The sequence below is a fragment of the Microtus oregoni genome, unplaced genomic scaffold (genome assembly GCF_018167655.1).
Source record: "Microtus oregoni isolate MIOR12 unplaced genomic scaffold, Mior012 000017F_ref0000208, whole genome shotgun sequence".
Taxonomy (NCBI): Eukaryota; Metazoa; Chordata; class Mammalia; order Rodentia; family Cricetidae; genus Microtus; species Microtus oregoni.
Window position 1 is genome coordinate 20,113,748 of NW_024543076.1, and position 26,885 is coordinate 20,140,632.

Here is a 26,885-nt window from a genome sequence, read left to right on the forward strand (position 1 = left end):
TCATCTTAGTAAATAATTTCTCAGCCAGATTTCAGCAATTTTATAGCCATGTTCTCATTATCTATTAACTCTTGCTATTCTAATAGAGATGTGGAAAACATGCCCAGTTTTAATGTTCACCGTGTTCCATCTACAGACGAGTATAGTCATCAGAAGCCCATTTGAGACCCCCCAGAAGATAAAGTGAGCAGTAGCAGGGGCCGTCAGAACCTCAGTGCTTTGAGAAAAGCCACAGTGTTGTACAGCAAGAGAACATCGTGGCTAACCCTCTGTGTGGGGCTCCATTGGAAACTTTGGAGAAGTGCTTTACTCAGATGATGAGTGAGATCAAAGTAGCATCCAGCTCCATAGGCAAGGGACAATTTATTGCTTTTGCCGTATTGTCATCAACTCCAAACCCAAATGTCTTGTTTTTGTTGTTTTGTATCAAAAACTACTTCTGATCAACTGGATAAAAGGATGCAACAGAAGGCTTGTTGGTTTTTCTGTTTTCTCTGAAGTCCATGAAACCTTTACCTCAATGTTGCATGAGCGATAAGGTAAAAACACACAGAGAAAGTGCCTCTGGGATACGTATTTTTCACACATGTCTTGAATCACTATTATTGATCTGTTGCTATTTTTAATGAATGACAATTTTTAAATATTAAAAATATAGAATGATAATTTAAATAGCCTTAAGGGGTCATACAGATTGCTCTACTTTTATGGACAGGTAGCAAGTGAGAAAATAGAAGAGTCTTACTATACATTTGGTAAGAATCATGACTTGCAGTCTTTGGAGAAAAGCCGTGTCACACACAACAGGAGTAACTTAAGCATTTATTAAATTTGTACTTTTTGGTGTTACATTGTTTTGGCACACGTGTTCTTTATTGCATCTCTATTCATCTTACGTGTGGCAACTGATGCAGCCTTGGTAGTGTTCTGAGAAGGGTGATAAATTTGGTATGGAGGAGAGAGAACCTGCTGATCTGAAGCTTCGCAGTTTCCTGGATCTTCTCTGGCCGCTAAGACCGCAACTGTAAAATCAAAGGATGTGCTTCTGATGATACCTTTAGGCAGATGACAAAAAATCAGTTACAGAGTTTTATTTTCAAAGGGTTTCATGAGAGAAGAGATGGAATTCAAAATGATTCAGGCTTTCTTCCAGAGATGAGAGGCTGGAGATGAGCTCTCAGCTCAATCCTGAAAGAAAAATGATAAGCCTCAAAAACTGGAAGAAGGGGAAGAGGGTATTTCCAGGCTGAGAAAATGAGATGCGGAAGTATTATGGCATTAAGTAACATCAGTAATGTGACATTTAGGGAACTATCTGGGGTACGATGGCATAAGGTAAAAGTGGGAAGGAGAAGAGGCTGTGAAGTGCCTCATACATTAGGCTAAAAAGTTGAGCCCATACCCTTAAAAACGCACAGATGTATCTATCACAAGATTATCTTAGCCAAGGATCACTTCCATTCAGGAAGGCAACTTGATAATTTCCCCCATCTTTGAAAATGGACATATTTCTGAAACCAGTAATAATTCAGAAGTAAATTTAGCCTAAAAATTAAATAAATGTGCCCACTTTACAGCAGAAATCAAGAGCCGTGCACCTTACACAGAGAGAAAGCATCCCTCTGAACTCAGTATTCATGTTCACTTGGAGTCTACTCCACTAAAGAGACCTTTCATTTGTCTTGTCTGGCCAAAACTCCAGAACTTCATCTTTTGTGCTTCAGTGGAAGGAAGGAAAATCACATTGTCAAACTGTTTTTCTTCTTAGCCTTTTAGATTTTAATTAACACTGTTAACTTCTTTTTTTAATATTTATTTATTTATTATGTATACAATATTGTCTGTGTGTATGCCTACAGGCCAGAAGAGGGCACCAGACCTCATTACAGATGGCTGTGAGCCACCATGTGGTTGCTGGGAATTGAACTCAGGACCTTTGGAAGAACAGGCAATGCTCTTAACCACTGAGCCATCTCTCCAGCCCCACTGTTAACTTCTTTATCAAGGGTGGATAAACAGTTGAAGGTATAATGTAAGGTTGGGACAGATAATACAGGGTTAAGTCAGGCATGTTAGTGCATACCTCAGGTGGATTACAAGATCAAAGTCAGCCTCAAACAAAACAAACACACTAAGAAAATGCAATTATTTATGTAGTATTTGATAAATATACATGAAGTTAAGTGTAGGCAGTAGGTTTTCCCATTTTAATTCTGCATAAATCAAGTTCCTATGATTCTTGGGCTAACAAATGCTTGATAGAACCTTTGGTGCTGATAGAACCAAGCAGTGGCTTGCAGGGAAAGAAATCCCTTTTCATCGTAAGGTTTATCACAGCCGTTATTCACAGCTACTTTACAGATAATACTCTATTGATGCTGAAAGTCTCAGTATCTTAGGTAAAAGCCTAGGGGACCTGAAGTGTATGGGTAATCATGGCTTCCTGTTAGTTCTCCTCTGCTGTTTTCCTACCCCCAATATCCTAGCTCCTCCAAGTCCACTCATAATTCACAACTATATACTCTTTAACAAACCTAGGCAAAAAATAATAATAATTGACTTTTTGATACTTTCAAAATTTCCAGGTCAAGTGAAAAATAAATTTGTATGCTGTAGTGTTTTGTTTTTGGTTTTTTGGGGTGGGGGGGTTGAAACAGTTTCTTTGTAACAGGATTACAAGATCAAGGCCAGATCTGGCTGTCCTGGATCTCACTTTTGTAGACCTCAGACTCAAGAGAGGCACCTGCCTCTGCCCCCAGTCCTGGGATGAAGGCGTGTCCCACCGCCTGGCTGCTGTAGTGGTTTTATGAGATTGTGCCACATAGGCTCCGGTGTTTGAATGCCTGGCTCCCATTAGTAGCACCTTTTGCATAGGTTTGGGATGTGTGGACTTAATGGAGGAAATACACCAATTAGGGCAGGCTTTGAGGTTTCAAGAACTGCATGCAATTTTCAAGTTTGCTGTCTGTTCCGGCATTGTTAGGTCTCAACTCACTGCTTCAGTCACCATACCCGTCTGCTGTCAGGCTTGCCTGCCGTGATCTCGATGCGCTTCTGTCCCTCTGAAACTGCAAGTCCTTCCCTCTATAAGTTGCCTTGGCCATAATATTTTATTACACCAGTATAAAAGAGACTAATACATATGCTTTTCCCTTTAGTTTATCTTTTGCTATCAGTGAACCTAGAAATGTGAATACTTTGCTATAGCTATGCACTATTTAGTTGGTTTTTTCTGATTAAGAATATTGTGTAACTGTGAAGCTATATGTAATATAAAAAGTGGACTTTTGTTATTATGGAAACATTTATACAAATACCTAAATATTGCCTTATGTAGTTAACATATACACACAAAATTCTACAGAAAAATATTTAGGTTATGCTGGAAAGTAATTTTAAATTCTATATTCAGAATTTAGGCAACATGCATTTTTATAATTCAGTAAGACATGTTAAATTAAGTATCACTATAATAATAAAGAAAGGATAAGAGGGTACCACACTGAGGCAGAGGAAATTGTTTGTGGTTGATAAAGCAATTTATGTAGTTATATTAAGTCTGGAATGCAGAGATAACGATATGCCTAAGAGATGTCATTTAACAAAGTGAATCCAATAGAAGCTGTAAAAATAGAGGTGAGTGGAGAATAAGTGAGGGAACCTAAGATTTAAGATGACATGAGGATCTGTCATCTTTGCCATGCCCTGAGAGAATATAGGAAGAAAATATAAGGCTTCATTCAAAGCTGAGATGGCTACAAGTCACAAAGATCCCAGTAAATCATAGGATATGTTGGGACAACCTAGGAGAGCCATGTCAGATGGCACTGAAGATTTGCTGGTTGTAGCGTGGAAAGTGGCTCTTAAGGAGCAGCATGGAGTGCCCAGAGAAACACTGAACTAACACTGAACCTCCAGGGCAGAGAGAGGAGGAGGAAACCAGAAGAGTAATTGAGAAAAGGAATTCAGTTTCAATAATAGGCCCGGCCAGAGGAACTTCCTGTAAAGCATTTAGTGCTCTAGGAGATTCGAGTCAGCATCCTCTATGATCCTAAGACTTTTCTGCCCTTTCTGGTGGAGTAGTTCAAGGGCAAGACAAATTGCAATAAGTTAAGGGGGGTCAGTGAAGTCAAATCCGTGAGTGTAAGCCATTCTCCTGAAAAGTATGCGTGTAACCTAGAGAACAGTGGCCTCATGACTTGATGGGGACATCGGTACTGTGACATCACCAAGACTGCTTCCTTTCTTGAAGGTGAAAAATACTGCCTCATTAGCAAGTACTCAACTCTACCACTAAGAAAAAGGTAGGTATACTTTTGCTGATGAGATTTGTTCATCTTTCATCGTAATGCTCCATTCATCAAGCCAAGGGAATAAAACAGTTCATCATGGGCTCCGCGTTTCCTACTCCTGGTTCTTTAGTTGTGTTTAGCTGGGTTGACTTCAGGAATGTTAACATATGCCTTTATGGCTGAAAACATGAGACCTGTAAGTTTGGTCCGAAAGTAAGTCAAGTTATGGCTTGAGTATTTCTTCTCTTATCTCACCTTCTAAACTGAAGGAATGCTCTCAAATGGAAATTCTAAGAACAAATTCCATTTGTCGCATAGGTCAGTGTGACCCACTGAGAATTCTTGTGATAGATTAGTTCATAACAAAAGCTTCCTTCTGATACAGTTGGCTTCTCTGGCTACTTTTCATAGCCCAGATGAGGCTGAACTTAAGTGAAGTCACACAGTGTGACTAATGACAAAACAATCGGTGCCAGCACCTGGGGACACAGGCAGAAATCCATCCACTTTGCAAGTGCAGAAAGCAGGGAACGATCCTGAGTTATTTTATTCAAGTCCAGCACTTCAAGTTCTCAAATTTCCCAAGAAGAAGGTGATAGAGGCAACAGGCAACATCTCATCTGCTTTACGAAGAACCCCAAAGGTGAGAGTTCCTCTCATCTCTCCCAGACAACAGACAACATCTGCCCGCCCTTCAGCTGTTTCCTACCCGTAAGGAGGATTCTGGTAGCCACCAGAAAACAAAACCAAAAATGGATTGGTTAAGGAAATACGAAATACTTACTTTCAGAGAACATAGTTTTTGTAATTATGACCTTAATTGAACTTAGTCAGTGGAAATTCTCAAGTGTGTGTGTCTCTGCATAAATGTTCTATATTTTAAACTCGGGGGCTTAGCCAGAATATTGCAGCTCTAACACTAGTCAAATTTCCCTTTAAGGACATTCTGAAGGGAAGTTTTTTTCCTTGTGGTTTTAAGTAGACATTGACAAGGAGTGGTTCTGTCTGAGGAGGAGCCTTGTGTTCGTGCCACAGATTGGGAGGAAAGAGCCTATTTATTCCTCCAAAGTTGAAAAGCTGAAGGGAGGATCCGATAATGCTGATGACCCATTCTGTTCCTTTTGGAGTTGACATGCCTGTGATTAAGAGGCGAATCTGTCACCTATTCTTCCAGACTGTGTAGATCCAAAGAAAAAGCAGCTGAAGAAAAAGTGAGTTTTCTCCCTAATGCATCCTTTATGTTTGTTTATGTGGCATTTTGACTTCTTAAATGTTTTAAGGGTGAGGTACTCAAACTTTCCAGGAAAGATCAACTTTGGCTTGGAGGGTGGGTACATACCGTGAAGCCTTGACAATTAGAGACAATTGGTACCTGATTTCTTATTTCCTGAGTTTTATAGATTTCTCATTTTGATGACACTTATGTAGGCTGATAACTGGAATTGCCTCCTGGGTTTGTAATTGTCTTAAAACAGAAACGTTTTCATTTTTGTCAAAGGGGAAGAGGAGATAGTCCAGATTTTATTCTACTTAATGTATTTGAGTGAATCGCGTTCTCATTGGGGATATTTCATGACTGAATTATTTGTACAGAACACATCTTAAAGTCTTAGCCTTTAAGTGAAGGGGTTAATTGGAAACCTCCTATTTTCTAGAAAAATCTTACTACTCTCTAGAAGCAGGCATAGAGCAATTCCTAACCTGTTTCCAGAAGTGTGAAGTAAAATGCCTCTATCTCCCCACCCTACCCCCAACAAATAAATGATATACTCATCCAAAGTGCTCCTTTTTGCAGTTGAGAATTTATTATTTAGGCATGAAGGACTCAGCTGTCTCCCTCTTTTAGTCATACTCCCTTGAGTACCTGTCACCCATTAGAAGCCAGATTCGGCATGCTAGCTGTTTGGAACCCAGAACTGTGGGATCTCCAAACACTGAGAAAATGTGCAGTTCTTGAACCCACAGTGAAAGGAAATATGTGAGTGAGCCACTTAGGCCAGTATTTCAGATTTACAACACTGCCATGTTAAATCCAAGCAAATTTAGCACAAATACATGTAAACCCCCCAAAATATTTGTAAAAATGTGTGTCAAGATATATGCCTGGAGTCACAAGCCAAGTTGCATAATGACGAAGGTAAAGTCAGATGTCTGTTTTCCATTCGGCAGATTCCCATGTTGACCTTAGCTGAGCGCCAGCTTTCTGTCTAAAGCAATGTCACCCTGGCAAGCATTCTCTCCTTCATAACGTGCTTGCCCGCGGCAGAATTTTAAGTAAAGACTTATTAATTTGAATTAGGCAAGGCTAAAATATTTTCCACTTATTATACTTACCTACTTATTATACTGAAAATAAGTGTTTTGATAGAACATTTTATGGAAGCTTAGATTTTTTTTGATGATTTCCATTATAGGAACCACGTCTATTTAGAACTGAAAATGAAAAACTTCACCTTATAAAAGTTTGAGTTAGCTGTCAGTTAAGTTTGCATTTCATTACTCGTGCAAATAATGTCTGCTGCTTGGGTAAGCACTGATGCCACAGAAGGGCCTTTGAAGAGAAGGATGAGGGCTGGATAAGGGCATTTCTGCAAAAATACCTCAACTCCTCTCAAAATGATCAACCTGAAAGTGTACCTGCCTCTAAGACCACAGTGTGCTCACATGAGCAACAGACCCTTCTGCGAATAACAGTGCACTGAATCTAGTGGCGGGGGTACCCAGGGCAGCGCAGCTGGAGATTCTGACAGGGACAACACCAGGATCCTTTCCACAATGGCCTAGTAGCATGTTATTTCCCACCAGCGCCACCGCCTCCTTGGCCCTGGCTACACATCTCTCTTTGGTTGTCTGTTTCCAAACTGCACACCAGCCAAGTAGTTTCTTCCTTCTGCTTCAAATTGTACTTCATCAGGACGCTCTGCTACCATCAGAGACACCATGATTCAGGCTGGACTCAAGATGGAATCATTTCCTCTTCCTCTCATCCCCATTTTCTTTCACTTGGTTGACATTAACTCTTTAACTCACCACTAGCAGAAGGAATAGCTCCCCTCCTCTGCCCACCTCCTGTTGAGGCCTCATGAGCCCAACCTCCATGACAGTTTTGTCTTCCAGGTTCTAATGATGCTAACAGTCTACAGACCTCACTGAAAGTCGAGGAGAACTCTTGGACTGGATGGCTTGGTTCTCAAATAACAGTGTAGCAGCATAGCTGGTTGTCATTAGCACTAGACATAAGAAAGAAAGAAAGAAAGAAAGAAAGAAAGAAAGAAAGAAAGAAGAAGACAAGAAGAAAGAAGAAACGAAGGAAGGAAAGAAGGAAGAAAATTGAACACCTTAACCATTTTTTTCTGTAGTGTTAAACTGACAATCTAGATGAGTAAATGAATTAATGATAGATGAATGAAGAGCTGACAGGCTGGCATAAATTCCTGGTTCTGGTTCTGTAACAAGAAAAATAATCATTTGATACTTTTCCTTAGAAGTGTTAGCACTCTTAAAAATATTAACCATCCTATGATTATGGTGTGCAATAAGTTCAGGCTCCTGTGAGGAAAGGGGTTCCTAGCATAAGCTGGGATGAAATGCCTGCCAGGGCAGAACTACCAATGCCTCTACTGGGTGCAGCTCTCTTCACCTGAAGCCTCATTTCCTTAGCAGCTATGTGGATGGAGCTGTCATTGGGGGAATGTGAAGGCAGCTGACGTTAAGCTGCCATGCAGCCTACATTAAGACTCTGTTTTAGGAGTGAGCTCTAGTCCACAATCATATCTACTTGTTTGTTCCAGGAACAGTTTTATAATTATATTATGTCAGGAACTTCTAACCTTTGACCAATAGCTTTTCTAAATTGAACTGTTGTACTCTAATTTTATCCAATATTTCTCTCATTGTCAAAACAATAGTTTACAAAATATGATTTCCAAAATACTACAGATTAAGACTTTTAAAAACTCTGTGACCTCAGTCAAGAGGCTTAACATCTGGTCATGTTTTCTTCCTTTTTGAACTTTTTAAAAATATCCATATAGTTAATATTTAATTTATTCTATTTAATTTTTACATAAAGCAATATACACATTTTACCATTCTGTTAAATACCATTACAATCACCATGTCAATGATGTCTAATATTATTTTAAAAGTAGAAAACCCTTTTAAATCCTAGTCAGACTTAAGCTTATTTTAGCAACAGTCCAGCAGGCTACAATTAAAATCACAAAATATACTTAGAAAATGTTAATCACAGGTCAGCAAATATTTTATGTTAAGAACCACCAGTAAACATTTGGGGGCCTTAAAACTACTGATCCCAGTGTTACAGGTGCCAGGAGGCCAAGGCAAGAGTGCTAGTGTATGGGCACAACTGCACTCCACTGCAGCTAGGCAGTGTGCCGTGCATGAGCATGGCCTCACTCCATTGTAATTAGACATATGGGAATGGCTATTTCCACAGTGTGCAAAGGCTTGTGTAAGGGCACATTCCACGACAACTGTACAGTGTGCTAAGGCATGGGCGTGGCTGCCTTCCACTGTAACTAAAGAATATAAAAATATAGGATATGGGTGAGGCTGAATTTGGGTGCTGGATTTAGGAAACTGAATTCAAACTTTATATGTGCCAAAAATGTTCTTTTGCTATGATTTTTGTCATTGAAAACATAGACGCTATGCAAAGGTCTCAGGATATACAAGAGGGGGTGATGACATTTGACTGGAAATGCAGACCCACTTGCCTGAGCTGGGAAAACTTGTCTGAACATATGTACGCACTTTTCCCATAAGAAATGACAAGTAATTTTCATCAGATGCTAAAATAACTTAAAATAAAATTTACCATAAACCGTTTTGAACACTATACAGAAATGTACTCTGTCTACTGTGCATGCCTATTAAAATGCATGTTCACACTCATTCATGATGGTATTCATTTGACATAAACATTTGTAAGACATTGATTAGTAGGTTTGAATTCCTTTATAAATGAAAAACTGAATACCTCAGATTCCAAATCTCTAATACATTATGCCTAAAGAAAAATTAAGTTAAACTCCAAAATATTTAAAACATAAATTGATTTTCCCCAAGATTGGCCATTGGAATATGCAATGTTTAATTTGTTCTTTTTGATTGCCTGGTAGCTCATGATTGCCTAGTGGTTGACATTCTTAATCTCAGCACACCACAGGCAGAGGCAGGTGGATCTCTGGTCTGGAGATTCTGGTCTGCATGTTGAGTCACAGGCCAGCCAGGGCTGCATAGTGAGACCCTGCTCCCCCACCAAAAAATTTTAATTCTTCTTTAGGAAAAGTGAAATTTTTTTGGTGCTTTGGGTTACCCATTACAATGCCAAGTATAAAAAAAGAGACTAAATCATGCCCCCTCACTTAGTATTTAGGTTAAAAAAGCATAAATATAATAATTCTATACTCTTCATTCTTCCCCTTTCTCAAACATGTACAAAGTTAGGAAACAGGGAAATCACCTCTTTTACAGTGTAAATGCAGGCTTAAATCTTGACTTAATCATGTGCTTGTCTTTTAGGGCTTATGAAACAATCGAAGTTAGACACAACTATAATATGTGAATCAGTGGATTGCCAAAATTATTATTGTTAAAGCTGTCTTAAGAGAGCACAACTTATGTGAGAGGAGGATCTCCCCCTGCCTGAACTGCACTTTTACCAGTGGGCAGACACCAGCAGAACAGCTTCATAACCTGGGAGGTGCTGAGGGTGGGTGGAGCACCTTCATAACCTGGGAGGTGTTGAGGGCGGGTGGAGCACCTTTATAACCTGGCAGGAGCACAGGGTGGGTGGAGCACCTTCATAACCTGAGAGGAGCTTGGGGCAGGTGGAGTGCCTTTATAACCTGGGAGGTGCTGAGGACTCCTTCCAGGAAAGGCAGCCGACTCTCCAGCAGAGTAAATGAGCAGTGCTCCAAGTGGGAGCACCCCTTCCCAGTGATTTATAGATGAAGTGATGGTGAGGGATAGAACAAGTAAACTGAGGGTGGGAAATTCTATCCTTGGCGCTTCCAAATGAGAGGAACTCGTGCAACAGGAGAGGGATAAAGCTTTCTCATAGGACCTCTATGTCAAATAATGCAGCCTGCATCTGTCTTCAATATTAGTCAAACATGAAAAGTGTTGAAATGATGAGAAAGATAAAAATTTTAGTTGACCTATCATGGATCTGCTTTCTCAATACTGTCTAAAACTGGACAGGAAGAAAATTATGGCTTAGACTATAGCTGTGGCCTGGTGAAGGTGAGCTTTTAAGGCTCAAACAGTAGCAACAGCTTTATCTGTGGTCATCTGTTATCTAGGCATGGACAAGGACGCTGCCCTAAGCACTTCCTGCAGCTCTGCTCCATTGTGATTCCCCCCCACCCTCACCCCTCTGTTCCACAGTCTGGACTGTAGCTGCCCCGGCTGCAGAAACTCTCACTTTTCCTGAGCCTTTCTGCTCTTCAGCTTTTAAGACGTAATTCTGAATTTTGCCTGTCTAAAACTTGCCGTGACTTCCCTGACCACCCTGTACATACCTCAAAGCATTTTCAAAGAGCTGCATTCCTTTCTTCTCACCCTCCCTTTCATCCGCAGATATTACTCAGGCTGGTTGCAGGATGATAATACAACAATCACCAGGAACCTGGCTGAAAATAGGTTTTACTCTGCATTTTCTGCAGAACAGGAAAGTCTATTAACTAGAGATGATGTGAGCTGTGGGTGGTAACATACTGGGAGCCATGGGCACGTACAGCCAGAGTCTGGTCTAAAAGAACGGGAAAGATGTGTCTCTGTCCTGGTTTGGTTTCTGCTGCTATGAGAAACACCATGACTAATGCTGAATACCAACTTTGTCTAAATCTTCGAGAGTTCGAACAGATAAAACTTAAAGCTGCATTTTAAATATTGCTCTCCACCTAACTATCATTATAACCAACAAATTGAAATGATCAATAAAATAGATAATTTGCAACTATCAATGTGTATTATCGCCACCATGCAGGCTATAGATAGTTGTGCTATGCGTAATCACATTCTGGTAGGAAGTAGATTGCCCATATCATGGACACATGTCACACCCATATCATTTTAGGTGATGAGCCAGAAATTAGCGCAAGCCCAATATTTTGTGTCTCATTTCCAATAGCGATAGTAATCCAGTAATTCCCATAATAAACAAAAACAAATATTGACTCGCACTGAACATATTATGAGGCTTGTTTGTTTCCTTTGGAAGACAATGCTTCACTCGGTACAGCTGCCAGCAGGTTGGCTTCAGGTGCAGAACAAACCTCTGCATTTATGGGTAGGGTGCTGTTACCTGGCAGTAACTAAAACCCGGAGAGGGAGGCAGATAAATAGCAGCTTTTTCATTTTTTTTTCAGAAAATGTTTTCATTTTCTCAGAAAACACATCTGTAATGAAAGCCAACATTTTAAAAATTAGCTGTGTGCCATGTGAAAAAGAGAAACACAAAATAAATTATATTATTAAGTGCCAGGAACCTGAACTATACTGAAATATTATTTGATAATCACTCTGTCAGCATAAAAAAAGCACATAAATATCAGCATGTTCCTCTGAACCCAATTTCACCTCTTGTTAGATAAGAGAAACAGAACCGAGCAAACCAAGAACTTGAAAGCCATCTCAGCTCCAGACTTAGTGGGCCCGTGAAAGTGAGATAACAGGCATACTCTTAGGGAGTGGGGACATAAAAGGAGCGATACGAGGCTGTGTCTCAGTCTTGTAAGCTAACCAAGGAGTCTCCCATCAAGTCTCTGAGCATTCCCCTTGTTGCTGACTCTCTTCTCATCTTTGCAGTGAGTTTGGCGTTTCGTTTCGTTTTGTTTTTGAAATGGTATTACATAGACTATTGATTGACTATATAACTAATTTGTTACAGAGTGGAAATTCTTTTCTGAGGAAGTGATGGCACACAAATAAAGTGAAGTAACAACTTGTTTAAAGTGACCAAAACAGTAACAAATATAAGATAGACTTTAACATCTAATTTGAGCTGCTCTTAAAGAAATCCCCTTCCATTTTTAGAGCATCAGTTAACTAAGCTTGGACCTCAATAGGTCAGACATGGAGATTTGTTTGTTTGTTTGTTTGTTTGTTGTTTTTTGTTTTTCGAGACAGGTTTTCTCTGTTCCTTTTGGAGCCTGTCCTGGAACTAACTCTTGTAGACTGGGCTGGCCTTGAACTCACAGAGATCCACCTGTCTCTGCCTCCCGAGTGCTGGTATTAAAGGCATGTGCCACCACTGCTCGGCCAGACTTGGAGAATTTGTAATGTAAAACAAGGTTTGTTTATATAGTTTGGAGTCACAATATGAAGCTGTCCTATTAACTATTTGCAAAACTTGATTTAGAGGTGCATTCAGATTTCCCGGATGTCACTGGGAAGAAGTCTGGAGGCAGGATAAATGCTGTCTTCGTAGCTTAATTCCTGTGTATAATATGGTGATGTTAAAGTGAACTGAGTTTTGACATTCCATGTTCAAGACTAAGGGACTGTGAGAGATATGGGTTGAGATTTAAGTGAGAATTTTGAGACAGGTAATTCCTGCACAGATACAATCTACTGCAAAAAGAAAACCCGGTGCCTCCCTGCTTTGACACCACTGCCCCTTGTGGTTTCAATAATGGCTGCGTTTTTAAGTAAAATATTGGTTGACATTTGAGTAATATCAAATGTTGTAGACGTGACTTGCATGTATCCTGAGTTTAAGCTTTGGTTAGGAGGCATGCAATCTGCACTGAAAAATGTGCAATACAAGGCATAAATTTAACATTACTAAGAGAATCATAAATATATATTTTGGGGATCAGTCCTCTGTCTAATGTGGGATTAGTGAATTCTTAGGAATTCACAAAGATGACCCCAGCTAAGACCCTAAGCAGTAGAGGAGAGGGTTCCCGAATTGGCCTTGTCCTGTAGTCAGACCATGTTAAATGTCACCATAGAACCTTTATCCAGCAACTGATGGAAACAGAGACAGAGACTCACACCAGAGCACTGGACTGAGCACACAAAGTTAAGTTGAATAGTGGGAGGAGCGAGAATATGAGCAAAGAGGTCAAGATCATGATGAAACAGTTTGCTTGCGCTAATGGGAGCTCACCAACTCCAGTCAGACAGGGAAGAGACAGCATAGGTCCAAAGTAGTTTCTCTGAATTTGGGTGACAATTGTATGGCTGGGGCAGACTGAGGGGCCACTGGCAGTGACACCAGGATTTATCCCTACTGCTTGGATTGGCTTTTTGGAACTTATTCTCTTTAGATGGATACCTTGTTCAGCCTAGATATAGCAGGGAGGGCCTTTGACCTTCCTCAAAGCAATGTGCCTTACCCTCTTTGTGGAGTAGATGAGGTTGGGGGGAGGAAGTGGAGGGAATGGGAGGAGGGGTGGGAGTGGGAACTTGGATTGGTATGTATAATGAAAAAAGATAGTTTGTTTTCTTTTTAAAAAATATAAATGAATGAATGAGAGAATCATAAATAACTTTAAAAAGATCTCTGATCACAATGTCTGAGTTTGTTCTCATAAACCTTTTAACTGATAATGTTAAAGGCTTTCCTTAGAAGGACCAGAAATGATTTCTTCTTTGATCCTTGTGTTTAATGGTAAGACCTCAAGTCAGGAGGATCTACTGTACACGCCAATACCAGGAGATATAAAAGGAAATGGTATTGGTCTCGTCTGCTACGAGCTCAGAGAAGAATATGTGATTGACTCTAAGAGCTTATTTATTGCTTTTTGTTGAATGACGGAAAGTTCTTCCTCGCTCTTTTTTTTTTCTCAACTCGGAGTGGTCATTTACGTTAATTACCTATTTTAAAGAACTGTTTTGTGAGCCAGGTGGTGGTGGCACACGCCTGTAATCCCAGAACTCAGGAGGCAGAGGCAGGCACATCTCTGTGAGTTTGAGGCCAGCCTAGTCTACAAAGCAAGTTCCAGGATAGCCAAAGCTGTTAACACACAGAAACCCTGTTTTGAAAAACCAATAAAATAAAAAAGGAAAAAAATTGTGGAAAATATTAAGTAAATAATATACAAACTATCATTAAAGATTACTGCAGACTAAATACATTCTTCATTTGACTGAACAGCTTCCAATACTCTCCATATATTATAAAAGTAGAAACCATTTCTTATATTTAGAGCCATATTTATTTTAAAGAAAACCACAGAAGATAATTTTTGTTTAATATTCTATGTTGTGAGTTTCTTTTACCTTTCTAAAGATTATACAGTGTTAGGATCAACCAACAGCATAGTGATTGGAACCCTGATTAGCACCCTGACTTCCTGGAATAGAAATAATTTACGGGGTCTGCTTTGGAGCAATGGCTAAGATGAATACATTTGTCGCCTGTTAATGGTGACTTGATGAAGGAGGATTGACTTTGCTCATCACTCACTAGTGAGTGAAGGTATTTCAACATCAGGGAAATGGAGTGACCCCTTGATTTCCTAGTGCTCCTCTCCTCCCCTCTTCATGGCTGAAAACTGAGATCATAGAGAGTTCATAGAAAGGCCATCGCTACTCTTTCTGATTCCGTTTTCACAGACCATGGCAACTTCTTCTGACTCACGCATTCAAATAAATGTCTGTCTTGGTGAGGGTTATCCCAATGATTAATGCATGATGCAGACATAGCCCTGGTAGTCTTAATTTCTACAGTGTCAGATGACACTTCTCACTGACAAGCTTGCATTTGTCATTGGGATACCATTAAGGGAAACCATTAAGAACAGTGTTGGGAGGGCAGATTGATGACTGTCCAGCATGGCTCCATTCAGCCACCAGCCAACAGTAGTTAGGAATACGATGAAGCAATTTCCAACTAGAAAGAATGACCAAAAACAAAGTAAAAATCAAAGCCCTGACACGATTAACAGCTTTCTTAAATTTTACAGATTGCTTGCTGACTATCCACGGAGCATACAGAGATGGAGGACCCTTGCTAGTGTGTAGTAGATTTGTCCTGATAGACTCCATTACTAGGAAACAGCATTGCATTGTCCCTGATAGACACTGAGCCTGTGTGATACTATTAGATAAATCAGCTTTTTAAATTGCTTCTTGTCTTTAATGAGGCCTGATGCTAAGGTTCCCAAAAAGGCCTCAAAGAGACTAAGACAATCCAGGAACAGGTTTTGCTTTTCTAAAACATCTTTTCCAGGAATGATCAGGCAAGAATATATGGAATGGAAGGACAGGTTCACATTGCACCTTTCGAATTGTCCATTGTTCCTTTTGTAATGATGTATTTTTTAAAAAGTTGGGAAATGGTTTGGACATGTAGATGAAGTTACTTTAAGGACAAGATTCTTTTGATCTTGAGAGTTGTTTATACACCAGTGTATAAATCAAGGGTAGTATGAAACCTATGAATTGTTTCGGTCTTTTGTTCCTGAAGAGTGAAATACCTGAAAAATGTTTTGCACTTGCCTTGGTGAGAATGGTATTATTTCAACTGTTTCAGTTCCTGGCTACCATCACAGCACCATTCTAAAAGTAATTTCTCCATGAAACCATACAAAGTGCCTTTTCACTCTTTGTTCATCTCCACAGAATAAATTAGCAGATGGAACGGTCTAGTCAGCTGCTCTGTTTCATGGGAGAGTACTTCACTGGCTCTCAGGAGAATTCATGTTTGAACTCTCCACACAAAACATCAAGTTTCCAACAATCTGGGCTTGCAAGGGTTCCCTAGAGACTAGTATCAAACATTCCACCACAATTCTCTGTTGCTCGTTTTAGATTATGTTTGATTGATGCCCCAAAGTTATGCTTTGGTTATTTTAAGATTGTTGAGTTGCTTTTACTTTTGCAGTAGCATTTTGAGGGGAGGAAAAAAAAATAGCTACTCCTTCAAAATGTGAAGCAGTTCTACATATAGGGTCTCCATCAAGTGAGTGATTTGCAAGCTGGCATTCCTCTTTTGTCTTGGTTACAAGGGGAAAAAAAATCAAATAAAGAACTGCAGATAGGTTTGCCCATTCTCAGAACCAGAGAAAAACATGAAAGAAAAACCTAAAAGGAGAACTTACTAGTTTTTCTAACTCTTTCATGGACTTTTAGTGTGTGTGTGTGTGTGTGTGTGTGTGTGTGTGTGTGTATGTGTACACAGGTATATAATATGTGTAGGTACTGACAAGCCAAAAGTACATGGAGATGTCAGAGGACAAGCTTGTGGAGGGCTTTCTGTTCTCCTGCCTTTGTGTGGGTCTGGGCATCAGACTGAGCTCATAAACTTTGCATGGCCTTTCACTGCTGAGGCCCCTGCACAGACCTAAATAAAGCACATAGATGTGAATTGTTCTGCTTAAGAATACCTTTGTTTCTCTGCCCTAGTGCGGATGAATTATAAAGTTGAAAGGTTTACTTTTCTCATTAATTGCATTTTACTCACCTAAATATTGCCAAATGAAGCACCTCATCAACATTGACAACACTTGTACGAACTCTATTAGGCCTGGTAGCAATAACCTTGCAATTCGGGCCTACTCACAGGATCTTCAAGGTCAGTTGTGCAGGCCACATGACAGAGAACTACAATGTAACTATGCAGAAACGTTCTCACTGGTGCTCTTCTATGTCCCTAAGTTGAGAGAAAAAAAAAAGTCTTTTAAATGTAATAATGTGCTTCTGCTGTTTTAATAAAATAACTTTATCAGTCATTGTTCAAAGGACACTTGAAAAGTCTTCTTAGCCACCCTTGTAGGGGCAGCAGTAGAACCATCCCTGCCCTATCGGACCTTGAGGGCTTGGCTTTCTACTCTATAGTCTTTGTTGCTGAGCCTGTGCCTTATCTGCCACACTTATCACATATATGAATCCATACACCATCAAATAGAATCCTGTTTACACTTGTGCCTTTCTCACTACTTGTCCTAGACTCCTGCTTTCCCATTCATTTAGTCAGCTGCAATATATCTGTTGAGACTGACAATGCCTTCTGACATGCACAGATGAAGAGAAATGCTTATCCCAGGGAGACACACTGGAAAAAAGAAATGTGTGGTGAATAGAAGTGTAATTATGAACACAGGAGACATTTCTGTCCTGACCAAATAAAACACTTCACACAGAGTGGGTTTTTAACTGGACCACGATCGGGGCAGAGAATCTTCAGGTTGGACAAATCAAGTACTGTTATATGTATGTTGTTTTATTTTACTTTCTTATCAGAGACACAAGGAGGGAATTACATCCCAGAGAGTCATGTACAGAAGTTCAAAGGCTTGAGGACATAGTGTATCTGGAGAGGATGGAATCATGGGAGGTAGCTAGAAAGGGTGAGAGATAATAAGAAATTGACATACTGTAGTCAAGAAGTTCTATGCTGAGTGAGTTTAGACTTTATAATAAGGAAAATCTGTGGAAATAAAATATAACGCAGGAAAGAAGATCCTGAGTCTGAGCCACCTTCTTTGGGCATTGTGGATGACCTTGAGCTCTCGGGGTTGACTGCCCTTTCCAGCAGAGAGCAAGCACATGTGCAAACTGTTTAGCTTTATTTGGGAGAGTACAGTCTGAAAGGAGGCAAGGATATGAGAGCACCTAAAACATCTGCCTCAGCCATCACAGTGTGTTTTTAATGATGCAGTGTAGCTGGTTCCTGTGCTTTGCAGAGAGTAGTGCACACTGCCCTCTGATCAGTCCAGCCTCAACGGGCTCTTGGCTGCTCATTAACACCTGCCTGCCCTCCCAGCAGGTTTTCAAAATTAAAACGCTAAATGAGAAAAAGACAAGTCAATCAAATGAAGGACAATTTAAATCCACGGTCTTTGTCTAGTCCTTTTCCTTAAGTTTCATACACAAAGCACACTTCAGATGTCAGAAATTTTTACTAACGTTTTCCAAGAACATTGTACTACTGTTTATATTGTTCTTTTTTGAGTCATGTGTATTCCTAAATAAATGAATTCATGAAAAACCTTAGTGGGCAACTAGAAAAGTTCAGCCACAGCCCCAGAAACCATTCTGAGAAAAAGAAAGACAGAAAAGAAAGAGAAATAAAAATTAAGCCAGAAATCCTAGTAGAATCTAAGAAGTGCACATGTTTGCATCTATACACAAGTAAGTTATGAGCAATGTACGGACCATACATTAGAGAAGGAAGTCTTCCTAAATACCGTTTGCTGTGTATTATCTATATAAGGCATGCAATCACTATGATTATTTTTAAACAGCATTACTCCCTCCTTACCTCCCACATGGTAAATGTGAATCTATAATTAAATCAATGGGGTTGACTTCTAATTGAGTTTCTATTAAAGGATATATGATAATTCAATGCTGTCAAGTGAGAACAAATGGAATACTATTCCTTAAAAACACAGCGTTATTGGTGGAATCCAAAGGTTCACATTGATTTCAGCTCCACCACAAAGGTAAAAGCTCTCCTGCTTTAGAATCTTGCATCTCTGATTTTAAAAAGTAGGAGCACACATGTATACACATAATAGTCCTTGGTTTGTAGGACACTGCATTAGCTAACATTTTACATATTAGAATTAAGTTCTTTGCACAGTTCTGGTGTACCTCAGTATTAAGAGATTAGAGGGGGCTTCTTCTACAAAGAAGAGAGAGGAGGTCTGGTAAAAAGAGCAGAGGAGAAGGAACACGGAGACAGAAGGAGAGAGCATCTTGTCTCTCTTCCTGTCTTGGCATCTACAACTATTCTCACGACACCACCTGAGAGCCAAGAGCATACAAAGCCCTTCCCAAGTAACGCTCCATTCATCTAGATTATTGCCACTGTTGATATAAAGAGTAGACAGAAAGCTTAGTATTTCTATTCCTCCTTATTCATCATCTGATGTGGGAGTGTCATATATCAATCTGTTGATTTCATTGGTTAAGTAATAAAGAAACTGCTTGGCCCTCATAGGTTAAGACATAGGTGGGTGGAGTAAACAGAACAGAATGCTGGGAGGAAGAGGAAGTGAGCTCAGACTCAACAGCTCTGCTCTCTGGAGCAGAGGCCATACTCCCCTCTCCCGGGCACATGCGATGAAGCTCTGACCCAGGATGGATGTAGGCTAGAATCTTCCTGGTAAGCGCACCTTGGGGTGCTACACACATTATTAGAAATGGGCTAGTCCAGGTGCGAGAGTTAGCCAAGAAGAGGCTAGATATAATGGGCCAAGCAGTGTTTAAAAGAATACAGTTTGTGTGTTGTTATTTCGGGTTTAAAGCTAGTCAGGTGACCAGGAGCTGGGGCGGCAGGAACACAGCCCGCAGGTTTTACAACAATCATCTGCTGCATTAAAGAAAAATAATGATTACATGTACAGAAAGGAATAAAATATGTGTATAACATAAAAAATAACAAATCAGCTTTATAAAGTAGAAGTCATAGTTTATTCAAAGTATTTTCTCTAACTTCTCTATCCTCTTTCAATATCAAACGTTAAATTTAATCTGAACTCTGATGCTATATATTTATTGCCACCATACTCTTAAAAATTGTTTTATCAAATTGTGTGTGCATGCACACATTGGTTCTTGTAAGTGTGTACATGCATGTGTGTGTGTGTGTGTGTGTGTGTATTCATGCATGCATGTGTGTGTGTGTTTCCTGATGACTGTGTTTGGCTAGTTGAAACTTATGTGAGTGATACATCATTTATGGAATCTTTGCTACTTGCCTGTTTTACAGAATGTAAAGTTTGGTTGGGGAGGATATCTGGCCTCGTCTGATTTTACTCCCATATGGTAAGATGGTATAGAAACATATATTTATTTATTTGTCCTTTTGTCCTTCATGGACACTCTGTCTGTGTTTTGATATATGGATAGTATATTGTACTGAGAATACATACATAATTATTTATCTATTGGTATAGTAGAGCTTGCCAAACTCTTTCAGTAGCTGTGAATTAAACTGAGAATGTTTCCAAGTTGCACTTTTGTCTCTCCTTTAATACATTTTCTTGGGTCTGTCGTCAGCTGCCCACCTCTTCTCCATTATGAATTTATATGACTCCTTTCTATGCACATCCAGATGTGGGCTCTCAATGGATAAGCAGCTTGCAAGACCTTCTTTGATTCTGTGGTTTATTTTCACTAATTTGACTTCCTGTCAAACAGAAGTTCTTACCTGTAACTTAACATGGATTCTATGAATGTACTCTTTCTGTCTTAAGAGCATGTTCTTATTGACATGTCCATGAGACCGTCTGTATTGTTGAAGTTTTGTTTCTCCTACCTTATAGTCTGGCAGAAATGATATTTTCACATGAAGGGAAATAGTATTTGTTGAATTTCCTGTTTTTTCACTTGGAAGTTCACTTGCCCCAGTGGAAAAAAAAATTGTCCCTTGTCACTCATCTTGGTCAATAGACCTTTACAACATGTTGTGTGTAACACTGTTTCCAGTCACATGTCTGTCTGTGCAGGGTTAATTTCTGAGCCCCCCCCCCTTCTCAAGGATCTGTAATGTTAACACTGTGTGCCACGCTGTGGGCTGCAATTGCTCTGCACTGGCCTTACATCTGACTCTGGAAGATTCCCATCTTGTCCTTGATTGAACGTGATTTGATCATTCCTGGGCTTCATGTTCGTATGTGGGTTTTAGAACAAGTTCATAAATGCCACCAAAAATAGCCCAACACTCTTTTCGTTTGACCTGCAGAGCAAGTAGAGAAAAAGCAACAATGCAGAACAATGGCTCTTCAACTCCATAAATATCTTCCATCCTTCCACTTTTCGGGGGTTTCCTTATAGTCTCTCAAAGCTTTTATAACTTTCTATGTAATGGTTCAATAAGTGAGAAGTTATGATGCTTCAAAATCACTTTTGATATTTTTTCTCTCTTTTGCTGTTGAATGATAATAGAATAAATTTTTCATCTACACTTTTTTTCCATTCTGATAACCTGAAGACATACTAGAACAGTTGATTCCCCAGTCAGGTTACCAGTAAGCAATGCATTTGTTTCTCTCCATTCTTGGTTTTGCTGTCATTGTTCTTGTTTTCCTTTACTTACTTTGATGCTGTTTATGACTTACGGTGAAGTCTGTTCTTTTCTCAGAGCTCTTTCTCCCCAACTTGCAGGGTCCCTTTTTTCTTTCCTGGTTTCTGTCATTCCTCCAGTTTATATACTCACACCTGAATTGGAACTAAGATTGACAAAACAATATGCCGTGCTTGTTTTTGAAAAAATTCCAGTGAGATTTTGATTGAAGTGGTTTTAAACCAAACTTTAAATCCCAATAACTTTTAGTTTGTTTGTGAGTCACAAGACTAATTAAGATACAGTCAATATTTTTCTTTCCTATCCTTTCTTTGCCCTTTATTTTATTCTATCTTTGAAACTTTTCAAGTCTGGAGTGACAGAAAAATCCTCATAGTGTGTGTGTGTGTGTGTGTGTGTGTGTGTGTGTGTGTGTGTGTATTCAAGCCAGGTCCTGGGCACTACTAACCAAATTTCATTGTTGACCTTATTCTTTTAAACTAAAACCCAAAGGAAGACCTCAGGAGAACTCAGTCCTCACTAGTTGTCATGGTCACCACAGAAGGCTGGGAAGCCTTCTGTGAAGAAGCGACTCCTCCTGAGCTTCTTCCTTTTACTTGCTTGATGATTTCTTACTGTTTATAACTCTGACTTCTTTTTTTTTAAACAGGTACAAAATGCATTTTATTTTGTTTTTTATTTCTACAAGAACAATTTTGGGCATGCATTTTTCTAAAACTTTCAACAAAACTTTGCAATTAAGTTTTAACTCTGAAATCTGTCATCAACTAGTATTAAGACTATTTTGGAAGTGCTTTTTTTGCCCCAGCTGAAGTTGTCCTTAACCTGCCCTGCTATGTTCCCTTTAGTTCCTCTTAGTTCCTTTGTCTACTACAGTACAGTAGCTTTCTGTGCCTGCTTTGTTCCCTTCACACTCCGCAGCTTGTGTTTATTTGCAAGCCTTTTTACCTTTTCTCCTTTTCTGTGCTGCAACTTCCTCATCCAATACCTTAATATAATATCCCCTCACCAGCAATCTATCTGCCATCAAATGGTTCAGCTACGACAAAGCCAAACTTGCTTTAGTGCAACACTCTAAGTTTGTGGACAGGCAGCCTGATGCCTCTCAAGTCCAGTTCCTCAAAATCAGTTCACATCAATTTGAATTAATCTTGCCTCTCAACTAGTTTTCTTCCATGCCCCATCTTCTGTAACACACTAATCCTGGAAGGACCCACGCGTGAAATCTCAGGAAGGTTCTTTCTGACTTCTCAAGACATGGTGAGGTCCTACTGCATCGTAACTCACCTTCACACGCCTTGATCTATCCTCTTCTGAATCAGATGGACATCACCTCCAGCCTGAGCACTGCAAATGTCCCCATCCCTCCCTCACTACCGCTTGTGTTCTCATTCATCCCCCATGCTTCTCATAATCCCAGAAGTACGTACATGAATGTGCTATTGTATTACTTCTCCCAATCTCTAAAGACCCTGTCTCACCCTCTCCTGTTCTCCATTTTATCAGACTGCACATTTGGCAGGGTGCAGCACATAGCCTGTATGTGTGATGGATTGTACCATCTACACTTGTGTAAACAAACTCTAGCCACTACTTCAATAATGGAATTGATTAATGACACATTTCTCAGAACATATCCCTGCCTGTAACAAGATACGATTATGTAAATCATACATATGATTTATGCCACTTGGCATACATTTCTTGTCCTTGTCTAAAAATGCCTTGTAGCTACAGGTGTGCTTCCCAGTTATGTTAGCCCTTCCCTGTAATCTCAAAGACAGAGAAGTTTATGCAGGTATTCGGCTCCAGGTTCTAAAAGGTGCAGATTTGAGTTTCTAGATCCTGCATTTCATCATCCAAGTGATCTTGGCTCCAGAAAATAGTTTCTTCACTTGCCAAATGAGGAAAATTTATAATTGGCTTTGGGGCTTTGGGCTATTGTAGTGAAGATGTAAAGAACCTACATGCATTTGTTAAAATGGTGTGCAGCTTTCAGGAAACTCCATGGCGTATAAGCAATTCTCTTACAGCAAAGGAGGCACTGCTCACGTCCATTCTACCCTATGATTTATAAGTCAGCTCCCTACCCCTGCCCAATTGTTGCCTCTAGCTCCACCATTCCTACTGCCATTCACAGCCAAAGGCTGTAGCCTGGGAAACTGGCTGTAGGCATCCAGAATGGGTGGTGATCATTCATCGCTCCCAACCCACTTGCCAACATAGAGCACGTGTGGCACTATTGCTAGGCTCACTCCAATAGGGAATCTACGAAAAGAATCTGACCAAAGTCAGATTTGATGAACCAGTTAGATTATTGAGGTTTCTTACAAGATTACGAATGAGAGTTTACTTACTGGAGCAGAAACGACTCCAAGAGATCTGCATCTCCAAAGCCTGCTTGATCCACATCTCAGAAAAACTGGGACCCTGAAGTGCTCTGCACAATTTGAGGGCGACTATAGGACAAAGTGTGTCTTCCAGGCAGCTGGGCTTATCCGAGCCTCTTCCAGGCAACTTAGATTATCTGAGTCTTTACAATTTGGAGATGAAGGGATCTATAGAATCTTTTTTTTTTCCTGAGACACCATGAGGTGTCATAATTATTTGCTTCAGGGGTTTTAAGCAGCTCCCTTGTAGAATGGAAATTATCAACTCAGGAAATTGCTATATAACCAAGACGTAGGAAGAGTTTTTTCATTGTATATCTCCCCTCCAGGGTTCTGGTTAGCAGGACTAAGGGAACTTCCTGAACACTCACACACTGGAAGACGATCCAGGAAAATGTTTTCACCTAGAAGGAGACTAAAGCCAAGGTTTGCAGACTATAATATGCCAATTACACAAGCACAGATACAGCTTCTCCGAGTAGCTCCTGAAGGTGTGAGGGAAATAACTGCCCTGTCTCCTTTCCTGTAAAGATAAGAACAGAACCCTGCCCCAACCCTATATGGTTTCCTTACCACCTATATGGTTGTCACCACTGTGGATGAGCTGTCATTTCACTTTTTGAAGAGGTTTCTCCTTTTAATGCAAAGCTTTTATTAATTGTGATGGTATCCATAGTTTGTCTTCTGTGGAAACAAGAGCAAAACTCCTTCCCCAACATAACACATCTGGTTTCCACTATGAGGTCAACACATCCTTGAAATACACTGGTTAATTCAATTCAGAAGTTTTTTCATTATCCAATGCCTCTCTGCTGCTGTTTTTTTTTCTTTGTCATTAACGTTAAGAAAATTCAAGGTTAATAAAGCATTATGCAATCATTTTGGGGGTATTTTCCATTCCTGCTTGTTTGTTCAGCATATTCTTTATAGTTCAATTTGACCTTTCTATAACTCCCTGACCTGTAGGATTATTTGGTATACCTGTAATGTGCTTTATATTATAGTAGGCAAGAAAACGTTTCATTTTATTAGATAAATATGCTGGACCATTGTCTGTCTTTATTTGTGCAGGAATGCCCATGATACTGTAACTTCTAATAAGTGTGTGATTACTGAATCAGCCTTTTCCGAGCTCAAGGCAGTTGCCCATTGAAAACCTGAATACGTGTCTATGGTGTGGTGCACATATTTTAATTTACCAAATTTCATAAAGTGGAACACATCCATCTGCCAGATTTCATTCCTTTGAGTACCCTTAGGGTTACTCCCTGCAGGCAATGATGTTTGGTTATAGAAAGAGCAAGTAGGACATCTCTTTATAATCTACTTAGCTTGTTGCCATGTAATAGGAAATTCTTCTTTAAACTTTTGATATTGACATGATGTTTTCTTTTTATGAAATTCAGGGGCCTGCAACACACTTCCAATCAATAATTGATCAGTTTCTGTTACTTTGTGATAGAGGACCTGGCAGATGCATATGGGATTGGATGTGTATTATGTATATAGGACAAAGTCTATTCCTGATTATGTCTTGCACCTGAATGAATAATGAAGTCAATTTTGTATCATCTGGCATAAATTTAGCGGTTTTAATATGCAAAAAACTCCTTTTGCATATTGTGAATCAGTAACTATATTGAGAGGTTCTTTATAATCCCTTAGGACCATAAGAATAGCATAAAATTCTGCCTTCTGGACAGAATTAAAAGGGCTTTGTTCCACCTTACTTAAACCTTCTGATTTGTAACCTGCCTTCCCTGATTTGTTTGCATCAGTATAAAATGTACGGGCTCCAGTTATTGGTGCATCACGTATAGTTTGAGGCAGAAGTTTTCTTTATAAGGTTAAGTCTATTGCTTTTTGAATAATTATTAATTTCTTCCAAAAAATTAGCACAAACTCTTTGCCATGGTTTATTGTCTTCCCATAACTTTTTTTATTTCATCAGCAGTGAAAGGCACTATATTCTCTACTGGGTCTATACCTGCTAATTGACGAAGTCTCAATTTACCTTTTATAATCAATTTAGAGACCTTTTCCACATAAGTTTTTAATTTTTTACTTGGTTTATGTGGTAAAAGGGTCCATTCTAAGATCATCCATCTGTATTAAAATTCCTATGGGGGAAATTCTGAAAGGCAATATGACTAGAATACAATTAAGATTTGGATTCACCTATCCATATTTGCCTTCTGTAATTTCTCCTCAACAATTGTTAAGTCTTTTTTTCTGCTTCAGCTGTTAATTTTCTGGGACTATTCAAGTCTTTATTGCCATTTAAGGTTTTGTTTAAATGAATTATTAGATCAGGTGTTATCTTAACAGTTGGTCACAGACTGGAAATGTCTCCTAATAATCTTTGAAAGTCATTAAGTCCGCAATTGGTCTCTCCTAATTTGTGCCTTTTGTGTTTTAATTATCTGTAACCCTATTTTATAACCTAGGTAATTAACAGAATCTCCTCTTTGAATCTCTTCAGGAACAATTCTTAATCCCCATTTAGGCAAAACGTTCTTTATTTCTTCAAATATCCTTTCTAAAGTATCTGCATTTGACTCAGATAACAAAATGTCATCCATGTAATGGTAGATTATAGACTTAGGAAATTGCTTACATATTCACTTCCAATGGCTGACTTACAAAGTATTGGCACAGGGTGGGGCTTTTGAGCATTCCCTGTGGGAGGAATCATGACCTGGGAGACACATAAGTAACACTAATAGTTCTTCAGGCTCCTAATCACAAATCAGGTTTGATCTAGCATTTAAAATCTTGGGAAAAAAAATCCTAGTGTCTTTGGCAAGTAGTACTGGGAAAGGGTATTCCGCTCCTCCACCTTCCTTCACCCTTTGGACAAGGATTACAAACTGGCTGTTTATCTTGTGCAGGAAAACAATTCTTCCATTAAAAACATATTGATTCCATAGACAGAAAGGAAGAAAATGCAAAATGGTGCCTAGAAAAAAAGTGGAAGGTAAAATTTCATAAAAAAATTCATCTTTTTATCTAACCTCACCCCATTTAGTCAGAGGTCCCAAAACTAAAATTTCAAGGTCTTCCTGTATGCCTTATTCACCCCAGTAAGAATCCTTTCTCAAGCATATCCAATCCAGGAGGGAACCCACTCTTCATAGTGGTCCTGTGTACATTTTAAACTGAATACATATTCACAATGGAAATGACATT

The 26,885-nt window shown here is 39.4% G+C and overlaps 2 protein-coding genes across 2 annotated transcripts in view; both read left to right on the plus strand.

The window, feature by feature from the left end:
- Ufl1 (UFM1 specific ligase 1) overlaps positions 1-772 on the plus strand; it is a 30,347-nt gene extending 29,575 nt beyond the window's left edge. Inside the window, exon 20 of the mRNA XM_041667700.1 lies at positions 137-772. Within this exon, the coding sequence (XP_041523634.1) occupies positions 137-146 (10 nt within the window). The 3' untranslated portion in view covers positions 147-772. The remainder of the gene's footprint in view (positions 1-136) is intronic.
- Positions 773-5,370: 4,598 nt separating this feature from the next.
- Fhl5 (four and a half LIM domains 5) overlaps positions 5,371-26,885 on the plus strand; it is a 38,254-nt gene continuing 16,739 nt past the window's right edge. The window contains exon 1 of the mRNA XM_041667702.1: positions 5,371-5,503. The gene's annotated coding sequence lies outside the window, so the exon portion shown is untranslated. The remainder of the gene's footprint in view (positions 5,504-26,885) is intronic.